The 22797-nt window shown below is 49.4% G+C and overlaps 1 protein-coding gene and 1 long non-coding RNA gene across 8 annotated transcripts in view; one reads left to right on the top strand and one right to left on the bottom strand.

The window, feature by feature from the left end:
* Window positions 1–22797, bottom strand: part of LOC127474088 (uncharacterized) — an 80237-nt gene that overhangs the window by 29136 nt on the left and 28304 nt on the right. For 6 of the 7 annotated variants that reach the window (XR_007905728.1, XR_007905727.1, XR_007905729.1 and 3 more), the window contains 3 exons: window positions 10249–10392; window positions 7134–7327; window positions 5692–5829 (listed from right to left, as the gene is read on the bottom strand). Coding sequence is in view for 1 of the 7 variants with exons in the window: in XM_051794531.1 (XP_051650491.1) it covers window positions 10335–10392 (58 nt within the window). In the remaining 6 variants the exon portion in view is untranslated. Of the gene's footprint in view, window positions 1–5691; window positions 5830–7133; window positions 7328–10248; window positions 10393–22797 lie in introns of those variants that run through there. The other variant, XM_051794531.1, reaches the window with a different exon arrangement.
* Window positions 8600–14883, top strand: LOC127474099 (uncharacterized). The gene is made up of 3 exons (XR_007905739.1): window positions 8600–9980; window positions 10165–11890; window positions 12196–14883. It is a non-coding gene; the product is annotated as an uncharacterized LOC127474099 (long non-coding RNA).

Raw genomic sequence — 22797 nt, 5'->3', positions numbered from 1 at the left:
AGGGAGATAGAGTGCCAGTCAGGAAGGGACGTGGCTCTTCGGGCTGCTGCCTTTACACATGGGAAGGTCCTTGAGAAAGCACGTGCTCCAGGGTCAGTGTTACAGAGGGGCCTCAGACCGGCCCCGGGACAGCGAGTGACAGATGAGCTCAGCACCAAGAACATGAATTAGCCCTGATGGTTGGCGAGACCTGAGGCACAGGACAGCTGGGACACCCCAGCCATGTGAGCAGGCACAGCCCCTGCACCCAGATCATATCTCTGTGCTGACCCCGGGTGTTCAGGCTACGTGACAGTCCAGGGGAACAGAGGGGCTTCCCACCTCCCAGGGCTGACACCGAGTGCACAGGTCACAACATCGGGCCCGTGCTACAGCAGTGAGCCACTTCTGACTCTTCTGTTGCTGTGTCTCCATTTAGGCATGGGAAGAACAGTCTGACTTTTACGCAAGTCCCTGGCTGTGCCTGGAAGTGTCACCATGAAAATGAATAGGGCAGCATGGATATGTGTCCAGCTCAGCAGTCTGCCCTCATCAAAGACAGCACAGGAGAACTATGCCCCATCATCACACAGGGAAAGAAAAAGCTCTCATCTGAGTTTCACCACCAAAGAGGGGTTCCCATAGCTTCCTGCTGAGTTCTCTGGTGCAGCCGGGGCTCTAGGCAGGGCAGGGAATCCTAAACACCCTGCCTTACACCAGGGAACCATGTGGTGAGCCCAAGGAAGGCAAATTCTGCATCCACAACAGGGAATCACCTTGCTCTTGAGCTTCTTGACTCTACATTTGAGCCAGGTAGAGGCCAAAGACAGAGCTGGTGCTTATGCCCTCAATTCTGTTTGTCCTAGTTTTCCAAATGGTGGAAGTGCACAAGTCTAAGGAGAAGCTTTGCTAGCACTTGCATAACTTAATCAGCTTCTTGAAATCCCAATCACCCGTTCCTCCCTTGCAGACAGATTTACTGCCTACATCTGAACATGCTCCCATGGAAGTTGCCTGAAAGACATTTCTTACTCATTCTGTACCTGACTTACTCCGAATTTCAGCCTGTCCTGTCTATTCTTACCTCCTCTTTCAGAACAAAGTGCAAAGTGGAACAAAGTGTCAGCACAGCTGCTATTTGCAGCTTAAGACACAAAATAGGTGCACAGTGGGAGGATCTCTGCTGCCTCGGTGGCAGAGGGGCCACATTGCTGCACACTCACATGTCCCACTCTACAGGCTCCCTCTGTGGGGTGGGCTTGCACCTGTAAATCCATCACGGATTTGGACATGGCACTGGATAAAGAACTTCTCTCCCCAGGGACACATATGGTCCAAAGGCAAAAAAGAAACGAGGCTTCCCCTCTAAGTAGGGGACTCCTGAGACGCTCGGGTTTAAGCCATTAGCACAAGCCCTCCTGGAGCCTGTTTGGTGACATGTTCTCCCTGCTGAACTTTCTCAACGACACTCAATCTAAACTGAGTCTGGGCCTGCGGGTTTGCTGCAGGCTGCATTCTTCTCCCGGCGGCTCGGGGGGACACGAGTGAGTCTGGAAGGGAGAAAGATGCCAAAGCGATTATTTAGCCCTTGCTAATGCTCCAGCATGGTTCCGTATCCCTGCCGCAGTGGTCCCAGGGCTTTGCTATCAGACACCATGATGCTTGCAGAGCTCCACTGTGGCCACCAGCTGTCGTGGTGTGCCCCCAGACGGGCTAAACCCAGCCAGAGCTGCAGGCCACTGGAGTCGGGGGAATGGAAGGGTTTCCCACACATGGTTCCATATCCATCGGGGCTCACCGCAGTGATCCCAGGGAATGCTTTGCTACCAGACGTCCCTATGTTTGCCAAGCTCAAGTGTGGCCACCACATGACACGGTGTACCTACAGATGGACCAACCCAGCCAGAATCACAGGCTCACAGAATTGGGAGGGTTGGAAGGGACTTCTGGAGATCATGGGGTCCAAACCCCCTGCCAAGGCAGGGTCACCTCGAGTAGGTGACACAGGAATGCGTCCAGGTGTGTTTCGAATTTCTCCAGAGACCCTTTGCTCCCAGAGGTCCTGACACTTGCAGAGCTCCACTGTGGCCACCAGATGCCGTAGTATACCCACAAATGAACCAAACCAGCCAGAATCACAGACTTGCAGAGCTCCACTGTGGCCACCAGATGTAATGGTGTGCCCGCAAATGAACCAAACCAACCAGAATCACAGTCACAGACGCACAGACTGGCAGCTCGAGTGTGGCCACCAGACATCATGGTGTACCCACGGATGGACCAAACCCAGTCAGAGCTACAGGTCGGAACACAAGTAGTGTGGCTGCTGAGGTTACACGCAGGGAAGGGTTTCCAAGGCATGGCTCTACATCCATCTGGGCCTGCCACAGTGATCCTGGGGAATGCTTTGCTACCAGACATCCCAGAACTCACTGAGCTTGAGTGTAGCCACCAGATGTCATGGCCAGCCAGAGCTGCAGCTTTGGAATCCAAGCGCTGCAGATGCAGTGGTTACACGAATGGAATGGTTTCCGCACTAACTAGATGGTTGCTTTTGGTTTTAAACAGAGCTGCTGGCAAACAGCTATAATATAACTTACTGTCCTGCTGCCTAAGTTTGGTAATCCTCAACCTGAAATAGTTCCAGTAGCTGGCTCAGTGTCAGGACATAAGTTTATTTGAAACAAGGGAAAAACACTTCCTGAGGTGGCTAGAGAAGAGAGCAGCTGGTAGGATGCCTGGTGAGGAGCAAAGGGCTTCTCGGGCCTGTCACAGCCACGAGTGAGTACAGGAATATGGGGGCTGCCAGGGGTCTGAATTATGGCAGCTGCTGCTGGGAGGAGGCAGTTGGTTTTGGCCCAGAGGAGCAAGCAAAGACAGCAGGTATGGCATTCCAAGGCGACAGCAGCAAGATGCAGGTTAGTTCTCCCCTGCTCCCTCCTGCAAAGCTGCCCCAGAGGCTGCATAAGGGCTGGGGTTGCTGCAGCAGAGGTGAGGACAGAGCAGGCTCTAACACAGTATTTGTGAGGCAACTGCTCCTTTACCACTAGAAATGGATGAGGCTGTGTCAGCCCGCCCAGATGTACAGGCATATGCCAAAGGTAGAGTGGAAACATGCCAGGCTCACTCATCGCTCCAGGAAATCCGCTTGGATAAGAACAAACTTTCTCTGTTGTTTTTTTTTAAATCTCTCAGACACCTACACTCAACTTGTCATCAGCTGTCTGGAGCCAATGCTATCTTGCATGCCACATGCTTCACTGGGAAGGAAGGGGGTGATGGTTAGGCAACCTATACAAGGCTTCTACTCTGAGCAGCTCAGCTGCAGGTACCCCATTACTCACTCCTCTTGCTGGCAGGCCCCAGGCATAGCTGACCCCCTCTGGACACACTCCCATGTGTGGGAACCAGTCCACAGCAGTGTCTGCACTGGGTGCAGCTGTGTCAGATGCCCCCTCCCCAAGGCTGAGTACTAGCTGTGCTCTCTGAGGCACTCACATCATCTCTGTACTCCCTGACCTGGCCACCTAGAGTTGAGTGCCCCAGCTCTGCACACAGGGCGTGCGAGGGCCTGAGCCGGGCCTGGTGCTTGGGGTGAAGTGCTCTGATGTCACAACTGTGGGACTTGAGACCATTTCCTGGCAGTTTCATGTACACTTGAGTCACTCTGCCCTTTGCTCTAGAAACCTCCTGTTTGACCTCAACAGAAAAGACCAAGCGAGAAATTTCCCCCCATTTCTGCTCATACCCCTGCAACGCAGCGTTTACAATGGGGTGGTATGCAGAAACTTTCTTCTGGCTTCACCTCTGGTTTAAATGTTCCTGGTGACACTCCCAGCTCCCCATCAGAGGTTTGTGCAGACTTCTGATTGTGCAGATAACTGTTATTCCTTCTTCCCAGTTGCTTCATGGTATGCAACAGGACATTAGTCAAAACAGTTGTTCCTCAGGTAACATGCTTTTTGACCTGTCTACAAATATCTGTTACCTGCAGATTTTCTGCTATATTTCCCTGAAGAATGTCCCAACTGAAATGTCAGGATAACAGGATGGATGATGTAGCACATCTTTTCATCTCTGAGATGACAGGACTGACAGCAGCTATAAGTCAATGTGAGACCAGGATCTGCACAGAGGATCTTTGCTTTTTCCCAAAGCCCTTCCTTATGTCCAGTCCCCCCTGCCAATAGTGGAAAGCAGTGCTGCTTTCCTTGGAGGATGCTACCAAAGATGTGCTCCCAGTGCCTGCTGTGCCTGGCATTCAGCCGTGTGTGTGAGCTGGCTGAGGCCTGGGGGCTGCCTCAACTGTCTGCTCCCGTCTGGTGCCCTGACCCAGACCTGCCAGAGGCCAAAATGCTGCCTGGGAGGAAGGAGCCCATGCTCAGCTTCTCCTTGCATCTCTAGCTGTGGTTTTCCAGGCAGATTTCCAGGTGTGTGTGTGTATGTCTTGCATCCAGGCCTCCAAAGAAACCCCCAAGTCTCAGATTCCCCAGGAAAGAAAGAGAGGAAGGGAAATCCCCCTTTGAAATGGCTTCTCTCTCAAGAGGTGTCAAACAAAGAGACCAAGGGGACAATGCATGGCTCTGCACAGTCTCTTGGCAAATGAACAGAGATAACTTGGAAGCTGTGCTTCTGTTTTGCTCCCTTTCTTTCCGTTTGTTTTCCATTTCTACACTATCAAGGTAACTTTTGGCAAAACAAAACTGAGCGAACCCTCTGGCTCACAGCAGGCAGAAGGCAGCACAGACTCAGCTGCCAGGATGGATTGCGCCAGTTGCAGAAGTCAGGCCTCACTCCCCCAGTTGAAAAATTAAAAACGAATTAAACATGCAGCAGGTGTTAATGGAAGGCATGAACCAGCTGGCAAACCACAAGCCTTGGAAAAGGTACAAACCAAATGCAGACAGGAAATCCCCCACCCAGCCAGGACCTGGAAGTTGTCTACACCTGAAGGAGAAGTAAGTGGGGGTGGTTTACTTTAGGTCGATTATTTGCAGATGACTGAGCGTGAGTGACGTTTGTTCCCTTAGTTCTACAGCAGTATTATCAAACAAGTGAAAAACCAGCCCTTGCTAATTCCTGTGACCCCTTTCCTCTGAATGGTTGCTTCTCTCCCCTCTGAAGACCTGATCCTGACCTCCTTGAGTCACTGGCACTTAATCATGATGTAGGTGTCAAAGGAGCACTCCTGCCAGACAGTCTCTACACAGCTGGGTCCCAGTTTTAGGGCATTCAGGCCTGGCTGAGGGATGAGGAAAGGGAATTATGTCCATGAGCTGCAAGGAAGGCTAAATTTCTTGGTGGAACCAGACTGCAGTGTTTCAAGGATTGCTGCTTACATAAAGTGTGTTGGGTCCCACCTTTACTATTCCCTCATGGAGATCCAAAAGCTGAAAAGATTACAGGGCAACAGCCAGAGGTGAGGATTTTACAGATAAGGCAAAACGGTCTTAAACATGGCCAATACTCACAAAGAGGAAGCTGGCTGAGACAACAGTCCCATACTTTTCTCTCTGGAAGGCCAGCTCACCTGGCCTGAATCTTTGCTAGAGTTATACACCTTTTCTGAAACCCACCCACCCACCCTTGTGAGCAGTCCATTTTTCATTTCCCCATTCCCACCCCTCCCCTGCCCCGCATGCCCTCGTTACTTCGCACTGGCTCCAGATAACTCTACGTGTATTTATCTTGCAGAAACAATCCATCACTTACGTTTTCTGCTTTATTGACCTTCTCCCATGTGGCACCTGACTCCACTGCAGCTCGCTGTGGTACGTGACCTACCCGTCCTCCTGCAGACTCTGCCACGGCTCCAGCTCCGCCGCAGCGACCGCAGCCACGGCTCAGGCCCTGCAACGCAACGGGGAAGGACTGTCCTCACAGGGGCCAGCTACTCCTTTGGTTGGGAAATGGGAATTCATTTCAACTGTCTGCTGGCAAAGATGGACTGGGCTGGGTGAATTTTGGAGTTCTCTGTCTAGTGGTAGAGATGGGACACAAAACTGATCACAGAGACACTAAACATACACATTTCCACATGGATTTTTTTTTTGGCAGAGAAACCACTTGTTATAAATAGAAGGAAAAGAATAACTCAAGGCCTCTGAGAGGCTGTGGCAGTGACAAGCTCTTTTCCTAAAAGAGGTATGAGTTTGTTATCTAATTCTTAGTGTACCAAGGGAGCATATTTACATTGCAAAGTGTTCCTGAATTAGTAAGTATTTTTAAAGCTTTCCAAATAAACTTCAAAGCAGGAGCACTTCCCTTTGGTAGGGAAGGGCTGGCTATGAGTGGGAGCTCTGAATGTCACCTGCTAACCACTTCCTTCCTGCCATCAGACCTCTCCCCACGGGTGGGCTTCTCCTGCCTTTTTTTTGTCCTACCAGAAAAGCCTCATGAAATACAAGAAGTTCCAGAGGGGGCTCAGAGTAGGCTGCTGTTCATCACCTCTCTCCCAGTCAGTATTACTCATTTTAGAAGCAGGACTACTACAAGAGGCAGAGGGCTCAGCTCCTTGGCAGCCTGTGGAAGCTGTGGAGCAGCCATTAGATGCAAGGAAAGGCAGGCATCAGCAGAAGTTGCTCAGGGGCTCCCAGCCTGCTGTCCCCATCCCCACCACATTTCCCAGGGCAGGGTCAGACTGCAGGGTTTAACTGGACACCCAGTGTCATTACAGAAACACGTGTCTTTTGGAAACACGACTGACCCTTTGGAACTGACACACCATGAAGGTGAATTCAAGAAAAGCAACCACACATGGCAAATACTTGGGCAATTTCCTCTTGGTACATAATTGCTTGTTTTGTGACCTAAAAAACAGTATTCTTTATAGTCCTTCACAGGGGACAGGTTACCGAAACTATTTATAGCTGCTTTGATCCCTTCTGCAGTGGAGGTGGTGATACATTGATCAACCAGACGTGACATAATTCCCGATGCTGCCATCCCCAGCAATGCCCCGTGTGACCTACTCCTCAGCGTTGCCGTGGGCACACGTTATCAGCCCCATCTATTGCAGACATGGAAGAGGTCCCTCCCTAGCAGAGGACGCTTGGGAAATGCAGGATACCAGGCATGCTACATTGTGTCATTGGCCCTTGATGAGGGGGTGAGGGAAGTCCATCCCGGCAGTACTTTTCCACTTGCTTTCCTACCCAGGAGCTGGTAGCGGGGCTGTTGCGACACAGGAGCTTCACATGTCACACGGAGGAGCTCCAGTGAGGCTGATCCTTGCAGAGCCAGAGGTCACATGTGGCCTGGAATTCCTCAGTAGTTTGGTGGTGCTAATGCACAGGGAGTTATTCTCAGGGATGAGAGATCTCAGGTGTTCCTTCCTTCCAGAAAGTACCTGCAATTCAATTGCAATGACTCTAGATAATACATATTCAATGGTTTGTGTTAATAGTCATTGGAAATGTCTGAAAAACAAGAAGGTTGAAGTATGTGGAGCCTCTTTTCAATCAGCAGTGACTTTGTAGCTTTTTCCATGGTTGGATAGGAGCAAAAGTCTGGCAATTTCCCAAGGAATGGGAATCCTAAAGAACACAAACCTGTTGTTTTGATAATGCAACTGCTTTGTTGCCATAACATTTGTGTTTCCTTTTGACAATGGTGACAATACTTTTATGTCAAAAGGCAGTGATGACACATTGCATTTAAGATGGTCATAAACACAACCGGAAAAGCAAATTGTAACACAAAGAAACCCACGGAAAATACAGGTATTCTTTGGAGGTAGGATAAGGGAAGGGGAGCAGTCCCCATGGAAAAGAAACCTGAAGGAAAGAAAGAGGGAGAATACCCTGCAGAGGAGCATGGCTGGGAAGCCAAGAGGCTGTCTGAGGAGCAGCAGCACCATGCCTGGGCACCACTGGTGCTCAGGTCCAAGGAGGCTGAGGATGTCTAGAGGCCTGGGACAAGCTGCTTTCTGGAACATGACCTACTGGAATGAGCTAGTCAGATTTTGATCCAAGGCAAAAGAAACCTGGAAAAGGCTCCTCCTCTTAGAGATTGTATTACCACTGCAACAGTGAGAATTAACCTGGCACTTCCCCCATGGATCTTCAGCTTATGAAATCTTGGCCTTTTCAAAGTCTTTATTACCATTTGAGCCCCTACCACAGTTTTATTATAAAGAACTTACAGTTACATATACAGGGAAATCCCTCTGTCTCCTGCCTAAGAAATCATGTGACATATAAGCAAAAGAGCCTCCAAACAGAGCATCTGAAACAAACTTTGCTAAGTGGCCTGTTCCTCAAAAATTCCACTTCCCATAAATATTTTCTTCTCTCATTTCCTGTGTTCTACTTGTTACGTTGTTTAAGTCAAATCACTGTGTGGCAATTGCTCAGATGCAGAAGGTGACTGTAAGTGCCCCCGGAGCAAGTGCAACTGCATGGATGAGAAGGACAAGTGAGTGATCATGGAAACCACTGATATGGCAAAGTGCAAACTGATAAAACAATTTAAAATCCTCTCCTTTCCTGACTGGCAACAGCCTCCTCAGTTAAACTGGCCTTTAACATGGGTGCTTTAGGAAGGGTTTCTTTAAAGACCAGAGGGCACAGGTTTGGCCTAACGTGGCTGTCCATGACTCAGGGCCTCTGACGTCATTCTGCTCCTGGTAGGAAAAGAGAGAAAGGGCAGTGAGTTCAGATAGGACCGAGGCAGCTTCTAACTTAACACGGGACATGTGCCACCCACCAAACCTGAGTAAGGCAGAGGCATGCAGATGCCCCTGGAGTAACGTCTGCAAGCACAATCGGGGGAACAGCATCTCTAGAGTAACTCCTCTCTCTCCGGTCCCCAGGATGTTAGGGCCTTCTTCTGTTGTCATCCTTGCTTCCAGTGGTTTCCCTTCTCCCTTTTTCATGAAGCAGCATTTTCCCCCCCACATCAACACATCCTCTGCAGCCCGAAGGCAGCATCAAAGAAACCCAGGACAAGCTGTGGCCTGTCCCCAGGAATGCCATCCCCAGGCAGAGGAGCAGCGGGAGGCACATGGGGCTGACCTCGCTGGAGGAGGCAGGGAGCTGCACAAGATAAAATGCACCTGTTTTATTGAAGGCGTGTTTACACTGAGGATCAGATCCTGCCTTACTCTGCTAAAACCGTACAGTGGAGTGGCTTTTCTGGAACAGCTCCTGAATGGGCTTGTCCAAACATCAGCAGGGGAACATCAAAAGGTGCAGTGATCACCCGCAGATAAGCACCCAACTGTCTGATCCTGAGTGCCCCCGGGCACGGCTCAGCAGCTTGTCTGCCCTCCATGAGCTCTCTGTATGGCCCTCCCCTGTACCAGAGCCTCTTTCGGCAGTGACTGCTCCACACCTGTGGCAGAGGAGAACTGACTGCCAGTCACAAAGCTCTGATCTCCAAAGAATAGTTAATTACTGGTCAGATAACTCTCGGTGGGAAGCCTTTTGGACAGAGAAAGGAATGGGAACACAAGCTTGGGTCAGTGCTCGAGCAAGCAAGTGACCCAGCCACAGTGGGAAGTGTGTTTGCATCAACCATGGCTCAGTAATTATAGCAACAGATGACTCGAGATCAAAGTGTGCTTGTGAATGATGTGGCGAAGTAAATCGATGGAAATCTGAGCTTTTTTATCTCTGGATCTGTCTTTAATGCTGACTTCTGTCCAGCTTTAACCTGCCCTGGGAAATCATCTCATCTGGCAATGCAGCAGTGCTGGCCCGGGCACACCCTGCAGGCCACCCAGCTCCCCCAGGGCTCCTGCCCTGTGCCCGGTGTGCCTGGGGCCAGCAGGGTGCCTGTGGGGCCAGCAGACACTGGGCTCTGGGGCTGAGCACGGGGTTCTGTCCCTGCAGAAGGGCACGTTTGCTGTCACAGGGAGTCAACAGAGCCAGGTGCCCGGGAGCCTTGAGCTGACTGCAAGGTGCTGCTGGTGGTTGCTGCTTCCAGGGGCTGCTCCTCCCATTATGAAAACCCCAGGAGGCATCTGCTCCTCCACTGGATGCAGCCCAAGTGCTCCAGAGGTAGGTTCTGACCCAACTGCTCCCAGCCTTGCCCACCCATAAGGCTAAAGCCCAAAGAAGGTTGGACAGGACAGCCCCTTCCTTCAGGGTGACACAGCCCACAGAAACCATGGCTGGGCAGCACATGGGAAGGATACCATTTGCACAGCCCTGTGAATAAATCCCATGATCACCCTTCACCTAGGTTGGATCTGTCTCCTTTCTGTCGCGTATGCTCCCATCAGCTTCTCTCCTGTGTTTATCCTGAATTTTGGACAGAGTTAATTACCTTGCTAGGATGCTGAGCTCCAGACACTGGCCACACCAGATGTTCTCTTGGTGCCAACCATCGGTAAGTGCTCCACTGGGATTGTGTCATCTCTGCTCTGGTTCTCTAACAGGGCTTAGCAGAAGTGAGGCAGGGAGAGGTTTTCTAAATGTGAGACACAAAGAAAGAAGTTATTTCACACACTGGTCTCTCCTGTGGTTGCACACTGGCTCCAGACACCTTTCCTGCACGGTTCCTGGTGTTTGAGTCAAAAGTGGCAGAGTGTGGAGAGAAGGTCAGGGTGGCTATGGGTTAGGTGGAGAGAACAACTCCTGACTTACAAAGTGTTCCCCGGGTGTCTCCGAGACAGTCTTGATCTCTGTTGGTGATCTCTGCTGCTTTAATTTGCTGGTTTAATTCCACAGGCAGTGCCTCCTGCACAGTCACCATGCGGCCCATGTTGGGTTAAGTTTAGAGTTGCCCCCTGGGATTAGGCACCGATGCCACCTATACATGAGATTTCCCAAATCACATCAATCATCGGGGTTTTTCCTTGCTTATGCTGAGATGCTGTGCTGCTCCTACATGATGATTTCTCAATAGAGCAGAGAGGCTTAATTATCGGGTTGCGAAGTTCCCAAGGGTCTTATGAAAGTTGAACTGGAAGAGTGAAGTATCATGACATACTGGGACTCCTTAAACCATGATAAGTTGTTACCCAAAAATTTGCTGTGATCCAGGGGAAGTCTGTCCCCTAAACCAGCTGCCCAACGTGCATGTGTTTTGGTTTTATCATCAAAGTCCACAAGATGAACACGCAATTCATTATCATTTAGGGTAGTGCTTTGAATGTTATCATTTGAGCTTCTTAGAAGGTTAATCTTTCTGTCCCTGGGATCACATCTTCCCGATGAGGAACAATTAGAGTATCCTGTGGTGAAACACTGGATTATTATTAATGAAACCTATGCTGCCCTGGAGTTTTAATTGACTCAAGCGTTTAAACACAAGCCTGACTTAAAACATGTGGGCACTCTCATTCCTGCCACAGGAGCTACCAATGCTTTTCATACAATGCCGAGAAATGTTAACTATTAAAACCAGGTTTGATTATTTATTAACCTTTGTTCCTCACGTCATACCCCAAACCCCTCATCAGAAAGTGCTGAGCACTTAATGTGCCCTTGAAACTAAGCAGGGGTTTAACTACATCTTTCTTTCCCTTAAGTCTTGCAGGAAGAAATGTCTGGATTCTGTCAGTGCAACAGCTATCCACCTTTCCAATTCTCCTTTCCCACTGCAAGCTCTTGGATGGAGACAAAAAGTTTCCAGGCCCAGCCCCTTTGTGCTGCCTGTGTGTACGACCAGGATACAGCTGCCTCTCAGTTCTGCATGGAGACTCCCAGCTATTCCCACAGGACTCGCTGAATTTCCCAGGCCATGTGCTGGAGCAGATGCAAGCTGCTTGCACAGAAAGGAGCGGAGCTGGCTGGATTTGGATCTTCATGGGAGCAGGCCCACAGGGAGCAAAGGCACTGGTTGCTGCCAATGGCTGTCAACGAGGAGCAGTTCATGCAATTCCCATCTGCTGCCCCGCTAAATGTCATAGTCCAGGAATGCAGCTACTGCTCAGGCAGTTGCCAGCTGGCCACAGCAACTGCAGGTGTGTATCTTTTTATTTGTTTATATATGTAAATCGAGTCCAAAGTCTCAAACGATTAAGTCATGCGATGCAAGGCATGTGACAGTGGTTAATAGTGAAGGGCAGACAAGGGTGACAGGAGGAAAGCATTTCAAAGTGGCAGCTGTGAGGTAAATCATATTGGAATTGGGTAACCTGGATTTAGGGGAGAGGTTGGAAAGGAAGGGCGTAGCACTGGGAGAGGAGCTCTTTCTTTTTTTTTCTCTGTGGAGGGCCCTGGTACTGAGGCTTCGGCCCTGATTTTTGTTTTACATCTGCTACTGCAGTGCTGATGTGCACCCACCAGCCTCATCAGAGAGGGGCCTGACTGACACCTAGAGAAGCCACAAAGTACTGGGGCTGGCTGCAGGTTTTGGGATATGCTCTTGGTACCAGAGGAGGCTCTCCCTCTCCCTCTTCCAATTCCTCTCCCTCTCCCTCCCTCTCTCCTTTTCCTGGGCTCTCCGTAGCACATGAGACAGGGCAGAGAGATGAATGAAATGGGCTGATGGATGGAAGGAACTCTGCTGGACTCACGCTGGATCACACGGGATGTGGAAGATGCCCAGTTGAATAGCAACTGGATCTGACCCCGTAATTACCACTGCCACCACGTGTCTGAGCTGCAGCTGAGTGCACAAACAAAGCACTTGCCCATGCACTGACTGTTCTTCATATTAAGTGTTCCTGGGTCCTGGTCTTTTAAAAAAGAACATAAAACCTGGTCTGATCCTCCTGGAGCTGAGTAGGGACCTCTGTACGGACTTCAGGAGAGCTGTACCCTGACATACAACTAGCCTTGTGGCAGACATCAAATGATGTTGTTCCCCAGCAGTCTGCTGATGTTATCACCCTTTCTTTGAGGAGTGAGAACAACAAGATCCTACAATGACAAACCACAGTGTTTGTTGTGGTAGCAGACAGGTAAAAAAAAAAAGAAAATAAAAGAAACCTTCCCAAATAATTACAAAAAAAGAGTACATTTCATGTCTCATGTCCTTTGTGTTTTTCATGGACCAAGCACCTTACAGACAATTTGCTCATGATCTGCCATACAAAGGGGACAAGGAACCATCATGGAACACAGACATAAGCCAACCGGAGAGGAGAACAGCACCATTACATTATCTTACGCATAAAACTCTAAATCAGCGCCACATTTCAGGCTCACAATTCCAGGGAACAAGGAAAAGCTTATTTTACATTAAGTTTCTTGCTGGTGGGTGCTTTCACCCAGAGACTAAATGTTGTTTAAAGCACTGCCACACGGAAAGCTCTGCAACAGCCAGAAGTTGTTTCACCTTCACCCACTGTTGGCTTGATAGGAATGAAGGATTTGCATTTTTGCTACAAGTATTTTTCTTCTAGGTATAAGGCTACTACAAAACCAGCACAATGAATTAGGTTTGAGTCTCTGATAAGCAGGAGTGTCAAATATTACAGGCTGTTGTGGCTTTGGGTATTGTTTGGGTTTTTTTCTTCAAATTCATCAAATTCTCTGAGGTTTTGAGTCTATAATAAACCAGCCAGGTGGATACAAAACTTGTCAGAGACCAAACTAGTGCCTAAAAGCAGTCAAAGGGAGAGTCAGAGCTGTGCATGCACCCAGCAGGATGAACCCTGCTGTGGCCCTTCAGCCACTCCAGGTCTAGAAAGATGCCAAGAGGGTTGAGCAATGTGCCCTTAGACTTCTGTGCCCTGTCATCACGAGGCCGTATGATTTCACTCAATTACCAAGTCCTAATAGGCGCGTGGCACCTTGGCCTGACTGGCCGTTGGCTTTTCCAGAGTTGCTAGAGGGAGGAAAGGATTTTTCCATCCATGCTATTTGTTTGTTATTCCACTGTGAACTCCCCCAACTCCCTGGTGTCAAAACACCTGGCAGCGCTGCTTGTTTGTCCTGTTACTCTGAGTGCCGTGGCGGGTGGGAATTTGGCTGGCCCTGGGAAAGGAGCCACATCAAACACCTGGGCTCCGAGTCCCATGGGGATTGTGCTGCCTGGTTACTTGGGAAGATGATCCTCCAAGAAGATGTCGCTGCACTGATGGGGATGATGGCAAGGATCTCTACAAATGCTACAGGGTTAGTGTGAGGAGCACAGTGACTCTGGATAATACCCCAGTACCTCCAGTACTGGCCACACTTGGCTTTGGAGAAGTGAGCTGTAAGTCTGAAGGAAGAACCATACAGCAGGGAAGTGCTACATCCCTGTGTGCATCCCCAGGTCTGGGTGCCCTGTTCTCATGGTTATCAGAAGGCCCACAAACTCTACCAGGTCAGCTGCAGCCCCTGCTACTGTACAGCCTCACACAGAGAAACTCTACCAGCACCTGCAAATCCAGTTCTGTCCCTGGAAAAACGTGAGTGGAGCAGTGCTATAGACCATACTTCAGGGTGGAGACTCTTCTCCTCAAACCAGCTGCAATTGTTTGTTGTGTAATGGTGCCAATGAAGTTTTGTAACTCCCTCACATACTGGGAGGATTCACTTGATCATAAGAGCAATTTCACTTTCTGGCATCTACCATCCATCAGAAATTCCAGGCCAGAACTTTAAAGAGCAACTAATGACTTAGGATCTTATGACTGGTAAACGTTTCGACTGAGGTACCTCAGCAGGCAGGTACAGTCCTCCTCCTGAAACCTCCTCCTCAGAACAGGTATCAAAACTGTGGCTCGCTCCAAAAGCCCCACCTAGGCTAACAGTTGTCCCAGACAAGTCACAGAAGCTCCTTCTGAACCAAAATGTCAGCTCCAACTCCCAGATGAATCTCTGTGCAGGATTTCAGGGAGCACACGCACCCTTCCCTCAGTTCTGGGAAGTTTTAGGTGCAGCAGAGCCACAGGCACGTGGGGCACAGCTTAGGAACACTCGAGGCCACCTGTGGCCACAAGGCCTGGCAGTGCTGACAGGCTTAAGGTGGCACCAAAACACGACCACCCTCAGCCTCCTGTCAGGCTTTGAAGCGCTTGCAACCAGCTGGTGACTTGTGAGGGGAGACATGGGCAGAGGGCAGGATTGAACACAAAGGGTCTGATGGAAGTTGGTTCTACTTTGGACGTGATTTGGACATGATTAGGCTTTCTTTATGAGATCCTTCAGATAGTTCCTGCAGGGCAAATCTAGCTAAGTAGTTTCATGACCTTCCCATACAGTAAGACTGACCCTATTTGGGAAGTCTGAATCCAGTGAAGCTTGGTAACTCCCTCTTACAGCTAAAGATGTTCAGTTAAGATCTGAAAAAAGCATCCTACCTCCCCTGAACCCATCTTGAACCCTGCCCTACACCAGTCCCTAGCAAAATGGTACCTGCATCCGTTCCACCCAGGCATACAATCAAAGGGTGACTCACTGTCACAATTCCTATTCATGCATTTATTGTCCAGATAACTCTCCATTAAGCTAATGAGTCATTCTTTTACACCCACCAAATGCATAGTTCGGCTGCTGCTGCCTTCTGCTATTCATAAATTAGAAGGAGGAGAACAGCCTTGATCCAGAAAATTTATCTCTACTGGTGAGCTCCATATTCCAAATTTAAGGAACTCAAGGTTTTCTGCGTGTGTTACAGGGAACAAGCAAGGCCCAGTACCTACTGCAGACCAGAGACACAATATTGCTTGGTGAAGTGCCTCACACCAGTCTGCTTCCGGAGCCAGAAGATGTTGGCCAGGGCTCTGCAGGCCTTGGGTGCCCAGGACTCATGGGCCACGTTGCAGCAGCTTCACTGAGATGAGCAGGCAGCTTCATTCCAGGCATCATTAAATTCCAAGCAGGGCAGGAGACAAAATGCTTGGCATAGCATTAAGTGCTGTTTTGTGATTTCAGTGCATCCAATGAACTGAGAAATGAGTTGGCAAATAAGAAAGTGTCTGTAATACACATTTTTCTGAGAATAATACAGTGTCTAGGCAGTGTCAAGATGAGGAGGTCCAATCATTTATTTTTTACATGCCTCATATGGTCTATAACATAAAGCTGTAGCCGAATGCTCTTTTGACCACTTTTAGCTGTGCTTTGCAGCTAAGATGAGCTGCCTGAGCCTTGTAAATAAAACAGAGAAAAAGGTGACTACTGGCCTTGTCTCTGGTTTGTGCTGCCGGCCCAGGCCAGGAGTGTCAAAGCAGCCCTTGGTCTCACACTGTCCTTCCCCCTGCCAGACAGTGGTGCCCTCAGACAGCGCACTGACAGCTGCATACGTCAGCAGCCAACCGGTTCAGCTTCCCAACGCTTAGCAAACTGTTTGCATAAGCACTGGGATCAGAGCAAGAATGAAGGAAGGATGGGCTTGAGCTTTAGAAAGGCTTTTTCCTACAGGTTTCTTATCTTCTCTCCTCTGTCTGTCCCCTTACTGCCTGTTTAAAGGACTTGCTCCCCAGGAAGGAGCTCATGATGCCAGGTTTCCTCTGGACCGATGTCTAGAGCTGGAGCCTGCGGGGTCTCTGAGCTGAGCTTGCACTGCTCTGGTAGTTCCACTGAACATGGTTCCCTCTCAGGTCAGCTCAGGTTTGAATCCCAGGAGACTGCTCCTGCAGGGAGCAAACCAGTCCGTACACACACACAGTGAAGCGGCTCCCATGGTTCCCCTCTGCCTCCGAAAGTCTCGGCTCCCCACTGGACTGCCAGAGCTTTGGAAAATATTCTGTGTTTCTTTTTCTAAACATCTTTTTTTCCCATCTGTTCAAAAGGGCAAGGATGTGACATTGACCAATACTCAGAAATGTACTCTCCTGCTTTCAGAGGCAGTTATTGGAATGTGCTTGGTATTCAGATGATAACTTACATCTGCACCAACTTGCTGAGTGATGCTTTGAATCACGTCGTGATAAAGGGATGTGTTTGAAGTTTCTGAAGGCAATACCTCACTATCATTCCCTTTCAGTGCTTGGCACTCAGAGCTCTTCAGCCTTGCCTCTGTCAGCAGGTAGTCAGACCAAACTAAACTTCCCATCCAAGTAAACCTAAACCCCATTTGGGCTTATGTGATTATTGAATAAAAATAGGCAACTGGAAAAAACAAGGAAAACAATCTTTTTCCTGAACATGTTCACTTAATACAACCAGCAGCAGTGTTTTCCCCCAGCAAGTGTGACCTGAAGGGTAAGACCCTTCCAGGCCCCCCTCAGAGCCCAGCTTTGCACGGGCCATGTCATGGGATTTTTGGGGTGTTGGCTTCCCTTGTTTCGAGGCCATCTCCTCCAGAAACGGGCTTTAATTGCTCCTGCCACAAAGCCTGAGAGAGGAGTGCTAACACACCCACTGGCTGCGAGCAGGCCTGTGACTGCACATCAAAGCTGATCCCACCTCACAGCAGCAGCCATGAGCACATTCCAGGGAAACGAGAGCCCTGCAAAAGGGAGGATGGGGAACCCTGTATCCTCACAGTGCTCCCCACCCACCGCCGACTTCCATTAATTAATTAACTCTGCAGCTTTGTTCCCTTATCATAATCCTCCCAGCAACAGCACCGTAAATTGTATTTGCAACAGATGCTTAAACAAGATGATCTCAGGTCTTTGCAACTTGACTCAAGGGTGGGAAACTCACAGCTTTGTGGTGATCTCCAATTCATTCATTATACAATCGGATCTTAATTGCTTTAAGAATGTGATTCTAGTAAATCTGGCCTCTAGTACCACTCCTGTTAAAGACTTCTGTTGCTAAATCTCTGCTGCTAAACACAGTCAGTCCATTTCTTGGGGTCTTTTCTCCTTCAGTGGACTCTGAAGTATTGAATTATCTGCAGAAATTCACAGAGTGTTCACCCAGCCCATATTTACCCACGAATAGGCACCAAACCTATTGAGTTGTTCTGAGAAGCAGAAGTTTTCAACAGCCCCCATGCTATGAACAGGTGACACAGAGTGACATCCTTGGGGTGGTTTTGAAGATGATTCTTCCTTCAAAGGAAAGACTGCACAGAGCAAACCCATCCCAAAGTCCTGCTATCCAAACGAAATGTGTCTAAATACAAACGCGGTGCAAGAGATTGATGCTGCTTGTGAAAACTTCAGCTCCAAGGGTCCCTGACTGAGATCCTCCCCTCCAGCACTGCATCAAGCTGTGCCTGCCTGCCAAAGGCACGCTCAGGTGTCACCAGAGCCAGCTCTGGGGACTCAGTAGGTGGCAGCCTTCACCTTGGCTTTGCAGGGATGTGTCACCCTATGGAAAGTGCTGGGGGGTTGCTGGGCACAGAGGACACTGACATCCCAGAAGACACGTGGTGGGCAGCCCCGGGAGGTACTGCCCCCATCTCTGACTCCACTGTGCTCCAAAGGAGCAATTAAAAAGGTACTTTGGAAGAGCTTTGGATCAGTGGAATCACTGCTCATTCATAGGGTTGACAGGAAGAGGGAGCAGTATAGATTTTCCCTATTTTTGGGGGAGAAATTTAGTACAGGGATGAAAATGCAGCCCATGAGAGCCATGTTTTGGGACCAGGACAATTTGGGCACTAACCAGAACCTAGCAGAGCTTTATGGGGCATATAACTCACATGCCCACAAAGAGGGGAACACTTTTCCCATGCAAGTCAACATTCATCCCTCAAGGAAGGTGGAAGGAGAAAGTGGGGGGTGGGATCTGGCCACAGAGGAGGTGAGACAGGCTCCTGCAAGAGACTGAAATTGCTGCTTTCAGCCTGCCTCCTTCTGGAGCCAAGATCAGGGACCAGCCCCAAGGCATCTGTTTGGTGGGGAGCAGCATCCTGCCCCTGGGTGGGGTGGGCTAAGTGATAGGGGCAGAAGCCTCCTTATGTGGTACAGCTGCAGCTGGAACGGCCTAACTGATCCCAGCCTTGGCCCTCGCATCCCCACAAACCCAAGGTGTCCCTAAGCATTGCAGTTCAGATTTGAACTATGATACTGGACCTCTTTCCCAAAGCTCTTACAGTTTCAGGCACTGTCAAACTGATTTTTTTTGAACTGTTCACCTGAAAATGGGAGGAGGAGCCACCGCTAACGTGAGAAAGCATCCCGATTCCCCCAGTGGATACTGGCAACGCCTGCCCTACTCCTCAGCGTTCCGCCTGCCTGCCCTTCTCTGTCCCCCTGAGCGAGCTGCAATGACATAGCAAGCATATTTTCCCTCTTACCCAAAGGCAGGTGTATATTCACACTCCTGCCCTTCTCTCACAGCTCCTTACATAAATCACCGTTGGTTTTGGAGAGATGCCAACACAGTCTGAAGGAATGTGCACAGGACCTACCAGAAAAGGGTTTCCCCGTGTTTCTGACTCTATAATCCCCTTATTCAGAGTTAAACCAACAGGCTCACACCTCCTGCACTGAAAACCTTTTCCAACTCCATCCACTGCCTTTAAAAACAAACAAGGAAACCCACAAGCTCATGCCCAGCTATTACTATGAAAGAGAAAACAAGAAACACAAAGCAGAAGAATTTGCCACATGCAGCTCTGTAAGTGCTAAGTCCATGAGTGAGGAGACATTTGCCTTTGTTCCGCATAGTCAAACATGTCCTAATCTTTAGAACACCTTCACTCCAAAATTGCAGCTGATTGCTGAGTCAGAGGGGATTTGCTATTTAAGCAAGGGCCAGTGCTGAGGCCCCAAAGTGGTGATACTGCTAGACTAGGAATTTAGGCAGGGGCAAGGTCTGGGGAGAGGCTTCCGTGAAGAGCTGCCTGAAGTAGTGGGGGTGGCAGGACTCACCTGAGACCCCTGTATTGCCACCACAGATTGCAAAACTCAAAGCTGCAGCTCCGAACAGGCTCTGCATGGCGAATGTCAGGTATGGAAACCATGGCGTGTCCAGTAAATGCTTTGGTGACCAGCTTTGGGGAAAGGTGCTGAGGAAAGGCAGGGTTCCCTCCATGCTGCTGAGCCCTCTAAAGCAGAGCAGCCAGTGACACCAAGAGTGACAGAATTTGGCTAAGGCCAGAGCACCCTCACTACATGTTCATAATAACAGCTAAATATCTACCTGGAAAAGACCATAGTCCCTGTGGGGCCTAAAGAAGGTAATTAGAGCAATGCAGGCCAGGGGGCCGTGCTCACGGCATGGTTTTTGGAAGATGTTTCCCCTAACCCAAAGGGCACAGGCAAGAAGCAGAGGATGTTAGGGAGTCTCCTCTAAGCAGTACCTACCACAGCTCTTCATGAACCCCCTGCTCTGAGGCTTCAGAAAATCCCCCAGCTATTCTTTCATCCTCAAATCTCTACAAAATCCCAAAGCAGCACAGGGTCCTTGGGTGGCACAGACCAAGGTATGTGCACACAGCTAAATGTGCTTTGGCCGTCTGGCTATGGAACAGGATTACTCAGGCTTGCAAAACACCGTGAGAACGTGTGAATGAAGTCTGCAGACTTCTTCCTTGTTCCCAGTTTACTCTGGAACAATAGTTTACTTTACTCAAGCTCTTCCTGATCCATATCCACAGATCAGCAATGGGCTCAGCACTGCAGCCTGTCATGCAGACAGCCGAGATACCACGGGGCAATTTTCTCCTCGACACCGGTCTGCGATAGCTTTGAGGATGTCGCGGCTTTTTGGCACAAGGCAGCGAATCAGAGGCTGGCCCTGGGTCTGAGTCCCTGCCTTTCAAGCCTGAGCATCTGGCCAGCTGTTTGACCCCGACAGAGTGCTGCCATTTTCCAGAGCAAGTGTGGCTGTTCTGTGGTTTCCATTGTTTACGTGCTCGAGAACCCTGGCTTTTATTCCCTGGTTCCCTGCCCGCCTCCCACCAGCCTTTCAGGTCTCGTGTTTGGCCGAGAGCATCCCGGGAATCTCCAGTCACATCTCACTGGTCCCAGCCATGTGGCTGGCCTGGGCTCCTGCCTGTGCCTGTTTGATGTGTGCCCCATGCACAGGCTGCCCCTTACCCAGAGGCTCTGCTCAAACGAAGGAGGGACACGGCTCTGGGTGCCACCCAGGGGGAGGCCACGCTCAGACACCCTGTCCTGATGCCAATCACCCGCCTTTGATCCGGCTGCCTTTCAACTACAGCTTCCATCTTCTCCCTGTCTCCCTGCAGGCTCCAAAGGAAGGCCTGTGCAGATGCCAGGGCACATGATAGGAAGTGCCACATCCAAGCAGATCGCAAATCTCAAGCCCTGGCCAGGATTTTCGAGAGGTAATTGAGGGTGTTTGCATTTTGCACCAGCAAAATCAGTACCAGTTTGTGCAGTAAGTCCATGGCTGCACTGCTGCCTAGTCTGGATGTGCAAATAGTCCTTGCTGAGAGCAAGCACAGCCTTTGGAGAGACAATCCAAACCTGAGATCTGAATTTCATCCATGTCAGCCCCAGAAAACTGGGGTTTACTTTGCTAGCCCAAAACCAAGTAAGAAATTCAGTTGCTGGAAACCAGTGCCAATCTCTTGATTTCAGTGATCTATTAGAGATGGGTGAAGCTGCATTCACAGCCCTTGCAGACCTTCCTGCTAAGGTACGAAGTTTCTTCTAAGTGTATTTTCTATGCATCAGTACTAGAAATGTTAGCATTTGACAGTTATTTTCATCTTACTCATAACAAGAATTAACTGAGATTTCCATGGGCAGGTTATCTTCATGGTCTGGGATTAATTTTACTTTGGTTTTTAGTTAGTAGGTTTTAAATAGTTGCTTTTCAATTTCTCCCCTCGATCCACATCAGGCTGGATATCAAACTCACAACCATTTGGGAGACATTATTAGCCTAACCAGAATCCAGGTTTGACTCCAAATAGAGGCAGATTTTTAATTTACTTTGAAATCCACAGCTCAAGCCCAGACTCATGTCTGGGTTTGGATCCAGGTATCCCATAGAGCACCAAAGTACAGAGGTCCCCCCTCCTCCACCTAACTCTCCAAACTAGTCCAAAAGAGTGCATTCCTGGGTAGCCTGTTTCTAGGAACAGTATCAGTATATGAGCCTTGTAACTCATTAATGCTAATAGCAGTTGCATAATGCACAGTTGAAATGTGACTGTACAGCGAGCTAAGAACATATCCCAGCTACACGACTGCCTGGCAAAGTTTCTGATGAGCAGCTTTCCTCACCATTACAGCTGGTAATTTACCTTTGATTATAAATGCTCTGGAGGGGCCACATTTCAAAGTATCACAAAGTCATGCCACTAACTGTAGCATAATCCTCTGCCTAAATGCTGCCCACGTGGCCACGGTCTGGAAGGAGGCGTGAGCTCACCTTGTCGTTGCACTCTCTGTGCAAAACCTCAGGAGATGTCCAGAAGGGTCACCCAGTGCACCTCACTGACAGGGAGCTCAAGCATCAGAGATGGCATGTTGACCTCGAGCCCTGGGGATTTCAGTGGAAATCTCCACCTTCCCAGGACCTGCTAACACCTGGTGCGCTGCACACAAGCGCACAAGTGATTTCTTTCATATCCTGCAGATTTGGTCGGTTCCCATGACCCAGTGCAGCTGTCTCACCCCGTGCCTTGCTAAGAGAACATTAACTATGCCCTCCTCAAGGCCCTGTTTCTCTTCTGCCATAGTCTCATTTTAATGTCCTTGACTGCCTTTGGATAAAAAAGCTTTGGACCGTATTTAAAATCCAAGGCCAGTTGTGTCCTAGGCTTTGAAGAGTATTGAAGGTTGCTCCCTCCCAGCTTCTGTGTCTGCTGCAGTGTCACTTCCATCTGGGAATGTGTTCTGCTTGTGGCTGAGTGAAATGAATGATGGGGCTGAATTATGACGACCTGGGGCTGTGGGAGGATAAAAAGTGCTGCTGCAACTTTGAAACAATGGAAAATATGAAATAAACCTCAATTCCCTGCTGGCACATATAGGCAGTGTAAATAAATCCCATAATTATGTAAGTAACAGACAGCTCCTAGGAGCTGGAGCACCCTCTGGAATAGCAGGCAGAGGAGTCTGCTACTCTGCAATAGAGGGATCATGCTTGGCTAAATTACACAATTCATTTA

Source organism: Manacus candei, unplaced genomic scaffold (genome assembly GCF_025592945.1).
Source record: "Manacus candei isolate 608988 ecotype Guabito, Panama unplaced genomic scaffold, ASM2559294v1 h1tg000039l, whole genome shotgun sequence".
NCBI classification, from domain to species: Eukaryota; Metazoa; Chordata; class Aves; order Passeriformes; family Pipridae; genus Manacus; species Manacus candei.
Note: the sequence above shows the minus strand (reverse complement) of the source record. Positions and strands in the feature narration are given on the sequence as shown.